The 12,228-nt window shown below is 41.1% G+C and overlaps 1 protein-coding gene across 1 annotated transcript in view; it reads left to right on the top strand.

Annotated features, from left to right (window-relative positions):
• The window catches only part of TTC34 (tetratricopeptide repeat domain 34), a 200,018-nt gene that overhangs the window by 117,567 nt on the left and 70,223 nt on the right, over positions 1–12,228 (top strand). The window contains exon 6 of the mRNA XM_069741241.1: positions 4,269–4,483. Within this exon, the coding sequence (XP_069597342.1) occupies positions 4,269–4,483 (215 nt within the window). The remainder of the gene's footprint in view (positions 1–4,268; positions 4,484–12,228) is intronic.

Raw genomic sequence — 12,228 nt, 5'->3', positions numbered from 1 at the left:
TCTTTGTTTACAGCCATTGACATGTCACTGAGGTTAAATGACATGTCACAGAGGTTAACACATGAGGAGTGGATAGAAATTGTGTTGATGTCTGGTGAACGCAGATTTCAGTGCAAGACACCCTGCGAGACCACCCATATCCCATGCTGCAGTTAGCTAACTGCTTGTCAAATTTTGTGAAACAGGTTCAGTAATGGATTTGCCAATTAAATGTGGATGCAAGAAAACTGTCTCTAATGAAGAAACATCAGTGGCTGTCCTAGCTTCATTTAGCAAGAGCCCACAGCATAGCACTCGCCGCATGTCACTGGAGAGTGCATCAGTCGAACATTCCTTTGGCGGATATTAGCTACTCACAAATGGCACCCTTACAAAATCCAGCTGCTGCAGCATCTCAACAAGGATGACCCAGATCGGCACGCTCAATTTGCATAATGGGCAAAACAAAAATTGGAACAGAACATTATCTTCAGTGATGAGGCAAACTTTTTTTGTGAATGGTGAAGTTAAGAAACAAAACAACCACTATTGGTCTGATACTAACCCACAGTGGATAGATCCCTCTAAGACTGTTGGAACACAAAAATTGATGGTATGATGTGGTATGTGGGGTACCAAGATAGTTGGGCCATTCTTCGGCAATGGAAACCTCAGTGCCATTGGATATCTGAAATTGCTACATGATGATGTGTTGCCCTCTTTATGCACTGAAGATGAAACATTCCCTGAGTTTTTCCAGCAAGATGGTGCACCACCACATGATGGGTGTCAGGTCCGAGCATTCGAACATGAACAGTTTCCTGGAAAGTGGATTGGTCGCCGTGGGCCAGTTGAATGGCCACCAAGGTCGCCCGATCTGACCCCCTTAGACTTTCATCTTTGGGGTCATCTGAAAGCAATTGTCCATGCTGTGAAGATACGAGATGTTCAGCATCTGAAACAATGGATATTGGAAGCCTGTGCTAGCATTTCTTCTGCGGTGTTGCTATCAGTGTGTCAAGAGTGAGAGAAGAGGGTTGCATTGACAATCCAATGCAATGGACAGCACTTTAAACAAATTTTATAAGTGGTCTTAAACTTGTAAATAACTCATGAAAGAATAAAGTTACATTAAAACAAAGCACACCATTGTTTTTCTTGTGAAATTCTCAATCAGTTTGATGTGTCACCCTCTTCCCATTGAAAAAAATAAAGTTGGATCCAAAATGGCCGACTTCAAAATGGCCGCCATGGTCACCACCCATCTTGAAAAGTTTTCCCCCTCCCATATACTAATGTGCCACAAACAGATATTTGATATCACCAACCATTCCTATTTTATTTAGGTGTATCCATATACAGTAAATGGCCCACCTTGTAGTTTGACAATAAATGGCTTCACACAACCACTAACCATGAGTGGAGAAAAAGTTTTGGTGTTATCATTCATATTCTCTGAAAAAAGGCCAAAAAAAACAATTCTGCTTTGTTATGAAACTCTTGAGCACAACTGTACTCCTCAACCTTGAAACTGCAACGGCAAGAGGCAAAAGTTGTAGAATGTTGATAATCACAGGATAAAGACATGTCTCTAATACGCAAATGATGAAAAAAATTGAAACATTTTCAAAACATCTCAATTTATTCAGTATCGGTTATAAGCGCCGCATGCAGAAATCCCCACACTTACACATATTGGCTGTTATCAATAAGGTTATTAATGGTTGTCTGAGGACTACTCTGGCACTCTTAATGCGCTTGGGCAAATCATCAAGATCCACTGCTGGCAGCTCCTTTTGTAATTGCCGACCACTGACGTCCCAGATATACTCCATGGGAGACAAGTCCAGAGACACAGCAGGCCATTGTAGCACATTTAGGCAACTCGGGTAGCTCAGTGTTGCAACATATGGTCTGGCTTTGTTTTGTAGAAAACGCCTCTTAGGACACTTTGAAGGCATATCCATTCCACCAGTTTCACAACCAAACCAATGTAACGCTGTTAGTGTACCTGGAATGCAGACTAGTGAGGTTTAGCTACCATACATTATTTCACCACAAACCATAAACCCTGGAGTAGGATCAGTGTGACATTCCTTCTTGATGGCATCTTCACAGCATTGCTCACATGACCTCCAGACCAATCTCTAGCTCTGATTGCATCCAAAACGAAAGCGGGACTCATCGCTGGAGAGGATAGACCTCCAATACACCCTCCATTGCCATCTTGCTATGCACCATAATGGCCTTTGAGAGTGGGTGGCATGAGGTAAACAGGACACCTGTATATGGACGTCTAGGTCATAGCCTAATGTTGTGTAAACCACTTCTGAAGCTTTGTGTAGACTCTGGTGCTTTAGGTTTAGTATGTGAAGTCCAATTTCACTTACAGTGCAGAATGGATCACTACGTGCTATTCTTCAATTCTGGCAATGCATATTGTTAACCTCTATGCACATCCTGCATTTATTCCAGCTCGTTGTTGATCTCCCAACCAGTGGGACATGCAATGGTGAACAGTGCTGACATCTAAGGCTATGTGCGTTACTATTTGCCAGAATTACAAACCAAAGCCTCTCAATTCAAGGATTCTGCATTCTAAGTGGTGACTCTAAGTGGAGATAACTGTCTTGTTGATAAACAGGAGGCATCACAGGATTATCCCACAGGACTTCATTCAATTTTTGAGGTTTCATGTGATTAAAAAATTGTTGCTTTCAATCTGGCTTTACGTCCTTCACACATGCGACAGATTGGAGGGAAGTGCTTGAAAATGTGATCATTACCAGACACCCGCTTCTTCCTCCGTTTGTATAATCTTACACCTTGTCCTTCTTGGTGGTGCAATTTCAAGAAGTGGATGTAATGGCACTTTTTACAAAACACTTGTAGTACCACTATAGACCTCAAGTACTGTGGCCTCTTATGTAAATAGCTACATAGTTACAGTAAAAAGATTGAAAAAAGGACAAAAGTCCGACAAATTCAATCTTCCTCCATTAATATGCCTGATCTATCAGTAGCTTATTTAAAACCCACAATGGCATTTGTTTTCAGAAAATAATTCAGCCTTTTTTTAAATGTTGTTCTAGTATCTGTCATTACTACCTCTTGTGGTCGGCATTCCAGTCTGACTGCTCTAGCTGTAAAGAACCCTTTCCTATTTAAAAGCCAGAATCGCCTTTCTTCCACACGTAATGGATGACCGCTGGTCCTTTGTAAGCTTTTTTGTAAGGAATAAGTAATTTCCCAATCCTCTGTACAGACCACACATATATTTATACATGTAATTGAGATCTCCTCTGAGGCATCTTTTGTCTAAGCTAAACAAGCCCAACTATTCCAACCTCTCCTCATATGAGAGGCCTCCATCCCTTGTAATAATCTAGTTGCAGCCTTTCAACTGACTAATTATCCAATTTCCTTTTTTCACACGTGGAGCCCAAAATTGGAGCCCATTTTCTAGATGTGGCCTTACAAGTGATTTATGGACGGATAATAATATATTTGGATCACAGGATTTTATCTCTCTTTTTACACAGCCTAAAATCTTATTTGCTTTTGCGGCTGCTGCTTGACATTGAGTGCTGCTGCTCAGCTTTCTTGTAAACAGAATACCCAAGTCCTCCTCTTGTTCTGTAATCCCAAGTATATTTCCATCAAATGCATATGTGATTTCTCCATCCTATTTGCGTTAATCTACATTTATCAACATTAAACCTATTTTGCCAAGTGTTTGCCCATGCAGACATCCTATCCAGATTGTTTTGTAATATTGTACTGTCAAACTCATTTCTTATTATCCTACAAAGTTTTGTGTCATCAGCAAAGACTGATACTCTCAATCCCATCTAGGTGATTAATAAAGGGATTAAAAATAATTGGTCCTAATACAGATATTTATTGTCCCCACTACTGATCCTTGTGACTTTGTCCGATTTAGAGAATGAACCATTTACAACTTTGTTTCTTGTCCGTTAACCATTTTTTTGCCCATCTGCATATAGCATCCTCTAGTCCCTGCTTCTCCAGCTTCAGTACAAGACTGTTGTGTGATACAGTATCAAATGCCAATGCAAAGTCCAAATGTATCATAGCGGCTGCATTAGCGCCATGCTACTGTAGACAGCAATGGAACAGCACCTCCAACTTTCTAGACTTCAGTGTATAAAGTTGATCATTGAAATTACGTTTCATTACTGTATCCTCGGAAATGTCAGACCCAATGTTATAATAATTTATATCTATACAGTATAATCACATTTGTTTCCCGTATCTTCCACCTATAGAAAGATATGAAGAAGCTTTCGCACACCTTAACAAATCTTTTAACAACAGCGGCAATGATGAATCCTCTAAAGCCAGGTACGGAATTCTCCATGTCAAGTGGCGCAACGTTCTGGCAGCAGCTCAGGAACTATCCACATTGGCTGGTAAAAACCCCAATGAATTGGAAACTCTCATGAAATTTTTGGATAAAAGGGAACGGCAAAGTCTATCACAGGTAATAATTTCAATTCATATAGTTTTACATCATTCATGATCATCGAAGTACGTAACAATTATTTTTATACTATTTCTTCTTTAGCAGCAAATTTTTAAGTCGACCCAGTTTACAAAATCACCAGATATTTGGTGTGAGCAGCTCCCCAGCAGACCCATGCACTGGGTTCTTGATTTATGGTTACAAACTACAGATTAATCCAGTGTGTAATTCAGAATTTAGAAAGAAAAACGGCACTCCTTAGACGAAAAAGAGGTGAAGGTCAATTAGAACGAAACGTCAATATATTTGATGCACTAATTCTTGATTTCAATATAATTCAGCCTCTTTTTAGAGTGCCGGATTCCATATATTTTGAATCCTGTGTGTAGTCTGTTAGTAAATTATATGCCTGGGCGAGACTTTTGAGATTCATTTTCTACCAGAAATACCAACATACAAAGTGAGAAGAAACACAGTCTAGAGCAGGGGTGTCAAACTGCATTCCTCGAGGGCTGCAAACAAGTAATTTAATCACCAACTCATTATCTGTGTAGGTGATTAAATTATCACCTGTGCAGTACAAGGAAATCCTGAAAACATGACCTGTTTGCAGCCCTCGAGGAATGCAGTTTGACACCCCTGGTCTAGAGCATTGAAATAGAAAGTGGCTTCAAGGGGATGTGGCAGTGCAACTCACTCAGCGGTACATGGAGATAGAAAACATTAACACTGTTTCTTTAAATCTTCTGTTGGTTTATTAGATAGAGGCATAAACCTACATGAAGGGAAAAGTAAAACACAGGACTTCAGGCGAAACAGAAAAAGCAACAAAAAAACAAAATGCTATAACAAGGTCCATACATTTGTGGGGAGCTGTCCACTCTGGAGCAACACCAGTTCAGTCTTTCCTCCTCAGGGCACAAACCACTGGAGATCCTCTCTCCAGCCCTGCTGATCCAAGACTGCCTCTGAAGTCCAGCTATATAAGCCCCAGATCACTCCCTGGGGTGGAGGTAAGGTGAACAACCTCCCACCCACTCTATAGTTGTCCACAAAAAACTCAGCCCATTATGTAAATAAGCTGTTAACCCCTCACAGTACTTAGTGTGCTGGAAAAAAAAAATCTGGGTTTCAGATCACTGACACCAAGTGTAGTGAAACATATCTCCCCTCCAGAACTTTACCAGTGACTTTGTCACAGGGAACATCCACTAAGCACTGAATTTTAAGCTCCACCTATACATATAAACATGGAAAAAGTCTTATAAAAAATAACAGATGAAAATTCCAACAGCAGACCAAATCTGAAATTATTTAACCATCTCTAAATATAATATTCTGTAAACTATAATGTAAACTAACACATACAGATATATCTATATAGACATGTAAAGGATATCCATCAACAGTAACTGCTCCTAATGATGCAACATAACAGGCACGATTCATTGTTTTATAACATACCTCCTGTTACTGACATCAGGTCGTGTGTATCAGGATTTCTCCTAGAACATATTTTTCTTAAAACACAATTCCTTGTTTGCTGACATTTTGGCCAGAGCTGCGGCATGCAACCTCCCCAGAATTCATGAATCAAGCAACAAATATTTTTTTTAAGGCTAAATAAAGTATTGAGATTCCAATGCGTAGCAGTATTTGCAGTAAAAGTGTTTTATAGTGTCCCATTAAATCAATGTTTGTAGAGTTTTGGGCTTTTTTGTTGTTGCCGGTGATTTCAATGGAAATATGATCTTGTTTTATTACACTTTTTTATTATACTCTTTAAGCGGTAATAAATAGCAATACATTTTTGGGAAAACCTTATATCTTGCAGTAGCTCAGAATAACTAGGGAGAATAAAAAGACCAAAATCAGGGTTACCGAGAAATAGAAATCAGCAGCCTAGTAAAACAACGCTTATATGGTTAGAAGTGTCATTGAAAGCTACATCTATTTAGGGTTGCAAATCTCCTCACCAATATTTTCTGAACAATTTATTCTGTGTGGTATTGTTGGAAATGGGCAAGTACAACACTTTTTTTAAGGTGTTTTTTTTTTTGCTTTGTATTAGTCATAGATGTTTGTTCCACCACATTTTTCAAAATGGCCCAAGTGGTTCATGAGTTTTATGCAAAATCAAAAATGATGTTCATTTTTGTCTTTCACCTTTTTTGTACTTTTTTATAGCAAAAAGTATGTGTTCTGCAAAAATGTTGCAAAACATGTGCATAAATTCCAGATGTACATAAAGTCACTCCAGGGAGAAGAGTTGGAATTAACTTGAGCAAAAATATGGCAACTTTGCAAAAAAAAAAAAAGGCACAAATGATGAATCAACCAAATACATCTAGATACCCCAAACCAAAAAAAAAACACAGACAAACACTTGTAACATAAACTTTGGAAAAGGTGCACATGAAAAGAATAAGGCACAAATGAAAAAGTGGCAAAAAAAATACCAAAACACCAAAAAGTAGACCCAAAAAGTCTCAAATGTTGATGATGATGATGCTCTCCAATCGCCTCTCCAGCTTCTGTTCAGCAGTCAACTGGGGAATGGAAAAGTCAAGATGGCAGGCTAAACAGCTACACTAGACAGATACACGGGGGAACATATAGTGGGGTAAGAGCCATATAATTGTGCTGGCAATTTTCAAACTACAACTGTTTTACATTGACAACAGTTCCCTTATATTTACAGTAACAAAGTGTAAGAGGGTAAAACTGTTGAAAAACCTTCTTACAAGGGACACTACAAACTTTTCAGCTGTTCTGCCCTCACTGAATTTGATATACATTTCTGCCATGTTGACATTCCATATTTTGGGCATATCACTATTTATAAAATATGCTGTAATGTTGCACAGAGTTGTGGTTGATTGAGGAATATGTCAGGAATGACTCAGACCAGCATTGTTGGATGAGTGTGGAGCGACCCCAGACACAGGGCCACGAGTTCTTGGTACTGGGTCTCTCTGGTTCGGTTCTGAGGCTGTCACGGTGGCTAGACCCTGTCCGCGACCCTGCTAAGGGGCATCCAATAAAGGTGGTGCAGTCTGTCAGGGGTTCGTGACGCCACCTGTGGTGTTCGGTCAGGGTGACTGACGCTGCTGTGGGGTCCGCTGGGGTGATGGAATGGCAGCTGGATGGTATACCTTCCCACAGGTGAAGTATGTCCCCAGGGCTTCCCAGTAGTGTAGGTGGTAATGGTGTAGGGTGCAGTCAATAACGAGGACACAGGGTTGCAGTCTCTTTACCTCTTTACTGAAGACTTCAGGATCCTCAATCCAGAGCACGCTTAACAGGGCTATCTGAGACCGGCCGGTCCGATGGGCACATCCAGAGTTTCCCTCGCAGATTGAAATCGTTGCCCACCACTAGCGCCTGTGTGTTGTAGTCCTACCCTGCTGAGCATTCGGAATAGTCCTCACTAGGGTTGAGCGAAACGGGTCGTTCATTTTCAAAAGTCGCCGACTTTTGGCAAAGTCGGGTTTCATGAAACCCGATCCGACCCCTGTGCGGGGTCGGCCATGCGGTACGCGACTTTCGCGCCAAAGTCGCGTTTCAATGACGCGAAAAGCGCCATTTCTCAGCCAATGAAGGTAAACGCAGAGTGTGGGCAGCGTGATGACATAGGTCCTGGTCCCCACCATCTTAGAGAAGGGCATTGCAGTGATTGGCTTGCTGTCTGCGGCGTCACAGGGGCTATAAAGGGGCGTTCCCGCCGACCGCCATGTTACTGCTGCTGATCTGAGCTTAGGGAGAGGTTGCTGCCGCTTCGTCAGAAGCAGGGATAGCGTTAGGCAGGGTCCATTAACCACCAAACCGCTTGTGCTGTAGCGATTTCCACTGCCCAACACCACCTTCGGTGTGCAGGGACAGTGGAAGCTACATTTTTTTTTTTTTTCCCCTCAGCGCTGTAGCTCATTGGGCTGCCCTAGAAGGCTCCCTGATAGCTGCATTGCTGTGTGTACGCCGCAGTGCAAACCAACTGCTTTTTTCAAAGCACAAATCCTCTTGTTCCTTCCTTTCTGCACAGCTATCTTTTTGGTTTGTACACACTTTTTATTTAATTTGTGCATCAGTCCACTCCTTATTGCTGCCTGCCATACCTGGCTGAGATTACTGCAGGGAGATAGTAATTGAAGGACACTCCCTGTTTTTTTTTTTTTTTTTGTGGGAGATTAAGATTGACATTTCTGCTAGAGTGCCATCCCTGTCTGTGTCATCTCTCACTCAGTGGGCCATAGAAAGCCTATTTATTTTTTTGCTTGATTTGGGTTATAAAATCTACCTGAAAAAATCACTACATCAATCAGTGGGAGAAAAATATTGGCCTCAGGGCTTGTGTGCCACTCCTTACTCCTGTGTGTGCCATCTCTCAGTGGGCCATAGAAAGCCAATTTATTTTTTTGCTTGATTTGGGTTCCAAAATCTACCTGAAAAAATCAATAAATCAATCAGTGGGAGAAAAATATTGGCCTCAGGGCTTGTGTGCCACTCTTGACTCCTGTGTGCATCATCACTCACTCAGTGGGCCATAGAAAGCCTATTTATTTTTTTGCTTGATTTTGGTTCTAAAATCTACCTGAAAAAATCACTACATCAATCAGTGGGAGAAAAATATTGGCCTCAGGGCTTGTGTGCCACTCCTGACTCCTGTGTGCATCATCACTCACTCAGTGGGCCATAGAAAGCCCTTTTTTTTTTTTTTGCTTTATTTGGGTTCTAAATTCTACCTGAAAAAATCAATAAATCAATCAGTGGGAGATTAATATTGGCCTTTGGGCTTGTGTGCCAGTCCTAAGCGTGCCATCTCTCTCTCTCAGATAGTGGGCCATAGAAAGCCTATTTATTTTTTTCTTTTTTTATTGGGTTTATAAATTTTACCTGGAAAAAAAAAAAAAGTGGGAGATTAATATTGGCCTCTGGGCTTGTGTGCCAGTCCTGAGCGTGCCATCTCTCTCACAAATAGTGGGCCATAGAAAGCCTATTTATTTATTTTTTTTGGGTTTTATAAATTCTCCCTTAAAAAAAAAAGGGAGATTAATATTGGCCTTTGGGCTTGTGTGCCAGTCCTAAGCCTGCCATCTCTCTCTGTCTCTCAGATAGTGGGCCATAGAAAGCCTATTTATTATTTTTTTTATTGGGTTTATAAATTTTCCCTGGAACAAAAAAAAAAAGTGGGAGATAAATATTGGCCTCTGGGCTTGTGTGCCACTCCTGACTCCTGTGTGCGTCATCTCTCACTCAGTGGGCCATAGAAAGCCTTTTTTTGTTTTATTTGTTTTCTAAATTCTCCCTGAAAAAATCATTTTATTTTCTTTGGTTTCTAAATTCTTCCTGAAAAAAATCATTTTATTCTATTTTTTTTTTCCTAAAGTCTCCCTGAAAAAAAAAAAAAAACAAATCAGTGGGAGATTAATATTGCCCTTTCTGCTTGTGTGCCAGTCTTGACTCCTGGGTGTGCCATCTCTCTCTCTCTCTCCAATTGTGGGCCATAGAAAGCCTATTATTTTTTTAGCTTGATTTGGGTTCCAAAATCTACCTGAAAAAATCACTACATCAATCAGTGGGAGATAAATATTGTCCTCTGGGCTTGTGTGCCACTCCTGACTCCTGTGTGCGTCATCTCTCACTCAGTGGGCCATAGAAAGCCTTTTTTTGTTTTATTTGTTTTCTAAATTCTCCCTGAAAAAATAATTTTATTTTATTTGGTTTCTAAATTCTTCCTGAAAAAATCATTTTATTCTATTTTTTTTTTCCTAAAGTCTCCCTGAAAAAAAAAAAAAAAAATCAGTGGGAGATTAATATTGCCCTTTCTGCTTGTGTGCCAGTCTTGACTCCTGGGTGTGCCATCTCTCTCTCTCTCTCCAATTGTGGGCCATAGAAAGCCTATTATTTTTTTTAGCTTGATTTGGGTTCCAAAATCTACCTGAAAAAATCACTACATCAATCAGTGGGAGATAAATATTGGCCTCTGGGCTTGTGTGCCACTCCTGACTCCTGTGTGCGTCATCTCTCACTCAGTGGGCCATAGAAAGCCTTTTTTTGTTTTATTTGTTTTCTAAATTCTCCCTGAAAAAATCATTTTATTTTATTTGGTTTCTAAATTCTTCCTGAAAAAATCATTTTATTCTATTTTTTTTTTCCTAAAGTCTCCCTGAAAAAAAAAAAAAAAAAACAAATCAGTGGGAGATTAATATTGCCCTTTCTGCTTGTGTGCCAGTCTTGACTCCTGGGTGTGCCATCTCTCTCTCTCTCTCCAATTGTGGGCCATAGAAAGCCTATTATTTTTTTTAGCTTGATTTGGGTTCCAAAATCTACCTGAAAAAATCACTACATCAATCAGTGGGAGATAAATATTGGCCTCTGGGCTTGTGTGCCACTCCTGACTCCTGTGTGCGTCATCTCTCACTCAGTGGGCCATAGAAAGCCTTTTTTTGTTTTATTTGTTTTCTAAATTCTCCCTGAAAAAATCATTTTATTTTATTTGGTTTCTAAATTCTTCCTGAAAAAATCATTTTATTCTATTATTTTGTTTTCCTAAAGTCTCCCTTAAAAAAAAAAAAAAAATCAAATCAGTGGGAGATTAATATTTACATTTGTGCTTCAGTGACAGTCCTGCGTGTGTGGCATCTCTCTCATTTGTTGCCACCAACAACAGAGTGTGTAACATTGTGCCTGATTTTCGTTGTGGTCTCACTCACCTGTAAAGGGGTAGCTAAATCATACTGAAGTTATAGCTCACCGTGTAATTTGTGTGACAGCAACAAATACCGTTAGTTTGTTTACGTTTTTAAAACAACGAGGAAGTATGGTAGAAGAGGTCGTGGCCGGGGGCGTTCATTGTCAGCTGGTAATGAGGGTAGTGGTAGTGGTGGAGCATCAGCTGGTTGTGGGAAAAAAAATATTGCACCTAAGTCTGGAGCTGTGGAGCCAGGTTCGTCGTCTGGCTACACAAGGCCTCGAACGCTTCCTTTTCTGTGAGTAGGAAAACCGCTTTTAAAGCCGGAGCAGCAAGAGCAAGTTTTGGCTTATCTTGCTGACTCAGCCTCTTTTGCCTCCTCTCGTGAAACTGGTAAATGTCAAAGCAGCGCGTCGTTAGTGGATGTTCACGGTCAGGGACAAGTCGCTTCCTTGTCCTCTTCAGCAAAAACAACAACAGAGAAGAATGCAGCAGGCAACACAACGGGTTACTCCATGGAGCTCTTTACACATACCGTCCCTGGCTTAGAAAGTGAAGCAGTTAACAGTCCATGCCCATTACAAGTTGAATCTGACATGGAGTGCACTGATGCACAGCCACAGCCAGACTACTATGCTGGTCCTTTGACTCAGACCACAACATTGCCCTCGCAGGGTGCTGATCAAGAATCAGACCCTGATGAGACTATGTTGCCCCATCACGAACGCTATACCACCGACCGACACGGTGACACAGACGAAGTTGCACACGAGCTACAAGAAGAGGTAATAGATGACCCAGTTCTTGACCCCGATTGGCAGCCATTGGGGGAACAGGGTGCAGGCGGCAGCAGTTCTGAAGCGGAGGAGGAGGGGCCGCAGCAGGCATCAGCACGGTGGCGCAGTAGTTAGCACTGCAGCCTTGCAGCGCTGGGGTCCTGGGTTCTAATCCCACCCAGGACACCATCTGCAAAGACTTTGTATGTTCTCTCTGTGTTTGCGTGGGTTTCCTCCGGGCACTCCGGTTTCTTCCCACATTCCGAAGACATACTGATAGGGAATTTAGATTGTGAGCC

Source organism: Ranitomeya imitator, chromosome 10 (assembly GCF_032444005.1).
Source record: "Ranitomeya imitator isolate aRanImi1 chromosome 10, aRanImi1.pri, whole genome shotgun sequence".
NCBI lineage: Eukaryota > Metazoa > Chordata > Amphibia > Anura > Dendrobatidae > Ranitomeya > Ranitomeya imitator.
The sequence above is the reverse complement of the archived record's forward strand: the minus strand, read 5'-3'. Positions and strand labels throughout refer to the sequence as shown.